The 6,473-nt window shown below is 40.2% G+C and overlaps 1 protein-coding gene across 4 annotated transcripts in view; it reads right to left on the reverse strand.

The window, feature by feature from the left end:
• The window catches only part of LOC107656174 (PHD finger protein 21A-like), a 26,819-nt gene that overhangs the window by 13,389 nt on the left and 6,957 nt on the right, over positions 1-6,473 (reverse strand). For 3 of the 4 annotated variants that reach the window (XM_016443911.1, XM_016443908.1, XM_016443912.1), the window contains exons 2-7: positions 6,309-6,363; positions 5,683-5,772; positions 5,501-5,533; positions 5,328-5,393; positions 1,906-2,055; positions 433-678 (exon numbers count right to left, since the gene is read on the reverse strand). In XM_016443911.1, coding sequence (XP_016299397.1) covers positions 433-678; positions 1,906-2,055; positions 5,328-5,393; positions 5,501-5,533; positions 5,683-5,772; positions 6,309-6,338 — 615 coding nt within the window. In that variant the 5' untranslated portion in view covers positions 6,339-6,363. The remainder of the gene's footprint in view (positions 1-432; positions 679-1,905; positions 2,056-5,327; positions 5,394-5,500; positions 5,534-5,682; positions 5,773-6,308; positions 6,364-6,473) is intronic. The other variant, XM_016443909.1, reaches the window with a different exon arrangement.

The raw sequence follows: 6,473 nt of genomic DNA on the forward strand, positions 1-6,473 counted from the left end.
TTTTTTCACCCCCCGGAGCCGTGGTGGGAACTTTTTTTTTATGGATGGGCGCTTTTTATTTAACTTTTTTTGGACTGATGCATGCAAGACCCGCTGAGTGGCATTAAACAGCTTGAAAGATCAAAGACTATTTTTTATATAACTCCGACTGGATTCGTCTGAAAGAAGAAAGTTATATACACCTAGGATGACTTGAGGGTGAGTAATTTATGGGCTAATTTTCATTTTTGGGTGAACTAACCCTTTAAGCCATAAATAGAGGCAGATGCAATGGAACAATTGTCTAAAATCTAAAAGAACCAACCATGAGCTCTTGGGATCTAAAATAAATAGCCTCCCAACTCACATGCAGTTTGCAAAACAAGCGGGAATAAGAAAACAAAACTCTTCTTGTTCTATAACGAGAGTCAAAACAACTCGAGAAATACTTACAACGACGGTGCTATTGGATATGACTCGCACCGGCTCTGCTCCCTGATTGGTCATTTGGATGACTGGTTGGAAGTTTACTGGGGACTTCTGATGATCTGAGCTAGGAGGGCTTGCCAGGAGTGTGCTGCCAAGGGTTGTAACCACGGTGATAGTAGGTGCTGGTGTCATGATGATAGGTGAGGTGGGTGTGGCAGCTCTCAGCACCAGAGGTAGAGTCTTTGAAGCAATGACAGGGGCCACAGAGCTCTACGGGGTCACAAACACATACGCTGTTGTAAACGTGTTCACTTTTTCCTTTTATAGGTCAGGTATGGAAGCCCGTTTCCGCCACTGAATAAAAAATAAAAAAGGTAATTGCGACTTTATCGAGAATTGAGAGATATAAACTTGCAATTACCTGTAATGAAGTCAGAATTGCGAGATATAAACTCGCTATTGCGAGAAATAAAGTCAGAATTGCAAGATAAAAATTTGCAATTGCGAGAAATAAAGTCAGAATTGCGAGTTTATATCTTGCAATTCTGACTTTATAACTTGCAATTCTACGAAAAAAGTCAGAATTGCGAGATAAAAAGTCGCAATAACCTTGTGGTAGAATGGGCTTCCATAAGTCTTCTTACTGAACATAATGCTCTGCAGAATATTCTGGTCACTCTTCAAAAATAAAAAGAAAGCTGACATGTCAGAGCTTTTAGAATTTTTAGCAAATACTTAAATACGTAAATATTCAGTCTCCTCTAGTGACCTGTTTATAAGACGTAAATAAGCCTACACACATTCCTAAGATATAAACTGTGCATGTGCACAAATTATTTTTTGAAAAAACAGTTTGATTATTTGAGGTGTTTACATGAAGGTTTTTTAGTCCAATTGAGCCATTAATGCAATTACTAAGTTGGATGTGTGTAAACGCCGCTATTAAGTCTCAAAAACAAGATCAGTTTGATTCGTGAATAAATAATTCAGACCGCTGACTCAAAACAACCAATTCTTCTCTCATTGACTTTCATGAATATGCCAAAGAGAATAAGGGTAGCTATCAAGTGGATAACAAAATTAAACTTTAAGCCCATTCTTCACACCAAGCTATAATATGGCTTCAGGAGTCACACGGACCACTTTTAGGTGCCCCTGCTTAGTCCAGCTGCATGGAAAAGCATAACCAACACAATAATCCAAAATTTCTCAGAATAATATTTCTATATGGATCATTTTATAATACTTCTATGATGTGTCTTTTTGGAGCTTGCTAGCAAAGGTCTTCATTCCTTTTTTTGTTCACAGATAGAAAGTCAGACATATGGTTTTGGAACAACATGAAAGCAAGTAACTAATGCCAGAATTTTTAGTTTTGTGTGAATTAATCCTTTAAATGTTCAGCAAAGACAAGGCATTGTCTTTAGAGGGGTCCTGTATGGAGTCCTACTGTACCTGACAGAGTGAAGTATTGCTTCTTGTGTTTTGTGTGGGTACCTGTAGAGTAGTGAGGCTGGCAGCAGGCAGAGGCGTCTGTGTCTGTGTGATGAGCAAGGTAGACGTTTGCCCATCGGCTTGTAGTGTCTGCAGCTTCATATCTTCCTGTTTCACTAGTAGATCTCTCCTTAACTGCTCCACCACCTTTTTCTAAGGGAGAAAGAGAGAACAAGCGCCTGTTCATTTTTTGTGCATTCTGTCACTCGTACCTGCAATGAAGTCTCTCTCACTCACACCCTCTCTTTCTGCCTGCTGTTGATAAGAGAGTTTGTGATGTTGGATTTAGGCCCATTTGCACTGACAGCAAGAGGGAACATGGAGTCCCTACAGCTGAACATCACTCTCTTTGTCTCTTTCTCTCTCAGGCAGGGGGCCAACAGTATTCTGCCTTCAAAAACATCTTAAAAGTGATTAAAAAAAACAAATGGATTACAGCATAACAGGAACATTTAGCAGTAATATATTACCATTAAGTCAAGTCAAGTCACCTTTATTTATATAGCGCTTTTAACAATACAGATTGTGTCAAAGCAACTGAACAGCATTAATTAGGAAAATAGTGTCAATAATGCAAAATGACAATAGTAAACACAAATTTTTCAGTTAAAGACAGTTCATCATTGAATTCAGTGATGTCAACATCCAGCTCAGTTTAAATAGTATCTTTGCAATCAAGTCAACGGTATCGCTGGGAATGAAGTGTCCCCAACTAAGCAAGCCAGAGGCGACAGCGGCAAGGAACCAAAACTCCATCGGTGACAGAATGGAGAAAAAACCTTGGGAGAAACCAGGCTCAGTCGGGGGGCCAGTTCTCCTCTGACCAGACGAACCAGCAGTACATCAGGGCAGTTATTTGAGATTTGACTTACTAGTCATATGGAACTCATTAGCATCAGTTGTGACTATGAACTATGTCCGGTACACAGCTGAAAGGAATGCTTCTTCAAATCAAGCGTAACCTCAGTAATTAGGGAAAGATATATTGAATCAATGTGAAAACTGTGTCTAAAACTCTGCCTCTCTAGACCATTATTAAACGGGTCATATGATGCGATTTCAAGTTTTCCTTTCTCTTTGGAGTGTTACAAGCTGATTGTGCATAGATAAGATTGCGCATCGTGTGTGTGTGCGCACAAGCGAGCGAGAGAGAGAGAGAAAGAGAGAGAGCGCGAGACAGAAAGAGAGAGAGAGAAAGAGAGCGAGAGAGAGAAAGAGAGCGAGAGAGAGAAAGAGAGAGAAAGAGAGCGAGAGAGAGAAAGAGAGAGAGCGGCCAATCACAATGCACTGGGTCAGCTGGCCAATCAGAGCAGACTGCACTTGTCGGAAGGAGGGACTTTGTAGAAAACGAAGCGTTTGAGACAGGCGGGGCATAGAGGACCTACAATAATGTACAGTATTTGAAAAATTATGTGTTTTTTGAACATTAAAGCATGTCAACATATTCTGTTACACCAAATACACAAAATAATGATCTTTAAAAAAGCATCATATGACCCCTTTAAGGTACCCTTATATATGTGAAATGGATCATTCACTTTGAAGTGAAAATTCTGTCATCATTCACTCACCCCTCCTGTCATTTTAAACCTGCATGACTTTTTTCTGTGGAACACAAAAGAAGATATTTTAAAGATTGCTTCAGTGTGTTTTTTTTTTCTTCTTTTCTGTATAATTTAAGTCGATGAGTTCAGTTGGTTTGGACCTTATTTTATACTTTAATTGTATGAACAAAAACAGTTGAAACATTCTTCAAAATATCTGGTTTGTTCCGTTGTGTTCCGCACAAGGAAGTATTTTTATAAATGTTTAGAATTTTTATTTTTTAAGTGGACTTTCCCCTTTAAGAGTCTAAACAATGACAAATGGATGGGTGTTTGGTTAACTTGTTAGAAAACACCATTAATTATACATTTCTATTTGGTTCTGCTAGTAGAACATAAATTCACCTTTAAAGGTTAAAAAATGTTCATCTGTTCATATTTATAATACTATGAAATCTTTTTCTATTTTAGAAAGATTCCCACATAATAAGACCTAGACCATTAGCATTTACAAGGACACACTGAGCCCTACATTTGCATAATAAGCTTAAAACACTCTTTATGAAAAACATTTTCAAAATAGACATGCTTTAGGGACATCTGTGGTAGGTTCTTTACAGATTACCAATCATCTCACAATGAACGAGACAGAAATGGAAGTCATATGTAGAAGAATGAAAAATAAACAATCTGCATACTTACACACTTATTGAGCTCAGTTATAACTGTGCAAATAAGCAACACTACTCAGAAAAAAAAGAATGTGATTCTAAATGGTGAACACAATCATTCCTCACATACTCCAAATGCAATTTATTTGAAGCCATTTACTGTCGGTGTTACAGTTTGGCATCAAAAAACTTGCACATACACACATACACATGAGCATGTGAACGCAAAGGAACATTAAGAGTATGGATCCATAACGATCATAAAGTGAAGACAGAAGGAGGGAGATATGAAAACTTTCAGATGGCTGTAAGAGTGCCTGGCTTTACTCAATGCAGGCTACAAATGTGCAATACAGCTTGTTTGTGTTCAGCTGAGTATGTGTTGATTCTGTAACCAGTGAAGACAGAGTGACAGATACATTAATGAATATGAACACAACCCCCCCGCCCCCCCCAGCACAGTCCTCTCACTGATTACAGCTTTAACAAGCTCCCTCCACCATCTGTTAGACTCACACACTCCTAGATCTGGGAGAATTCCACCGGACACCGAATGTGTGCGAGCGAGGAAGACAGCACACTTTATTAAACAGCGCTGCAGGCTGATAAATTTCTGAATGCCGAAGCTTTATGACAGTCACAGTGATTATAGGGCTGACCTTGTGTTTCTCTTCTTCCTTTTTCTCTGCAGAATTATTTCAGGTGTGTGTTTTTCTCCTGTTGATGGCAGCCGCTCTGTTCTGTTACTTTAAAAAGCTTTGAGACACTAATTAAAATTCCTCACCGCTGCGTGCAATCTACAACGCATCTTTTCTCCATCTCCTCCACAGAACTTTGGGTTCTGTACAGTAAGCTCAAGCGAAGGACAGTACGCCACGTAATCATCCCCAGACATTAATCATCAGTTATTGAAATGTCAAATAAAAGGGGGAGAATAGATTTGTGCGTATGTGTGTGCGTGTTGGCAAATTGTGCATTTGGCAACACAAAACCACAGTGCACAAATCACACCACAAATGTTCAGCACAATACCACACAAAACAATGCCATGATGCAACACATGTTTCATAACCTAACAAGTTTGCCTTGTTTTCTCAGGACACACAAGGACTTTCAGACCCCAAGTAATTGAACTGATCAAGACACATGTGTAGCTCATAGAGAACACTGATATGGCAGCAGGTGTTCTCTCAGAGAGCAGCTCTCTCACCTGCCGCTCACTCAGCGCTGTGATCTTGGCCTGCAGGTCACGGAGCTGCAGCTTCAGATCTGCATTCTGTACAAAGAACACACACACTCCTCCCTGATACACTAGTCCAGCGGACGATATATGAGAGCGTATCGATCAAACAGTAACGGAAATGTTCAGTGAGGGAGACGCACCTGTGGATCTTGCTTCATCTGGCTCACGAGTTTCTGCAAGGAAGAGAGAGAGAAAGTTTTAGCATTCTCATGAGTGGGAAACACATGCTGATGCAGTGACCTCTAGAGGACGGTGAGGGTACTGCAGTCGCAACAATTACACACTCCATCCATATGGTTTGAGGGGAGGGCTGTGGGGATACCTGATGGATCTGGATTTCCACTTTGAGTGCTTCCTGTAAATTTTGCAGTTCCATCATCGATCTCTTCTTCCCAAAACCCAACACAGCTGCCTGGCGAATAAGAGGAAGAGAGCGAGATATTCTTTCATTAATTGAGATGTTATTGAATGACTACGAATAAAAAAGTTTTTTAGGTCTCACAGTGTGCATGACTATGCCATGACAGATCTGTTAGTGTGCTAGTGCGAGTGTGTGTAAATCTGCTCAGTGCGAGTAGGAAATATCTCTGTGTACTGATTCAATCAGAACTACTCTCATCAAATCCTGCCTGAACACCACGAATCAAACTGAACAGCGCTCTTTTGCACATACACAATCCTGTTCTCTCCCTCTGTCATTCTTCTTTGGGGGGAAATGATGCTGATGCATGCATTAACTGTTTCCGTCTCTCCCAGCCTCTGAGAGTCTGTTGTAAAGTAAGCTCCTCAGAACTATGTTGCTACGATGCTGTTTTGAGTAATAATTACACTGTGTAGTTCAGGAAAACATTTCAGTTAATTAGCTAGCCAATGAAACACCATAAAGCTGACCATCACAGTTGTGTCAGAATGTGTGCACCCCCCTTAGGACAATGGTTTATTCTATACCTTCCCAACGTCTGCCGTCTTGAACACCATCCAACTGGCAGAGGGGGGGGTGGAGCTGGAATAGACAAGAGAGGATGGTAAGGAGCACAGTACACACACATTTACACACAGCAGTGCTCTGTGAGTGACAAATCTACATCAGAACAATATTGAAGAAGAGATATC

The sequence above is a fragment of the Sinocyclocheilus anshuiensis genome, unplaced genomic scaffold (genome assembly GCF_001515605.1).
Source record: "Sinocyclocheilus anshuiensis isolate Anshui unplaced genomic scaffold, SAMN03320099.WGS_v1.1 scaffold1429, whole genome shotgun sequence".
NCBI classification, from domain to species: domain Eukaryota; kingdom Metazoa; phylum Chordata; class Actinopteri; order Cypriniformes; family Cyprinidae; genus Sinocyclocheilus; species Sinocyclocheilus anshuiensis.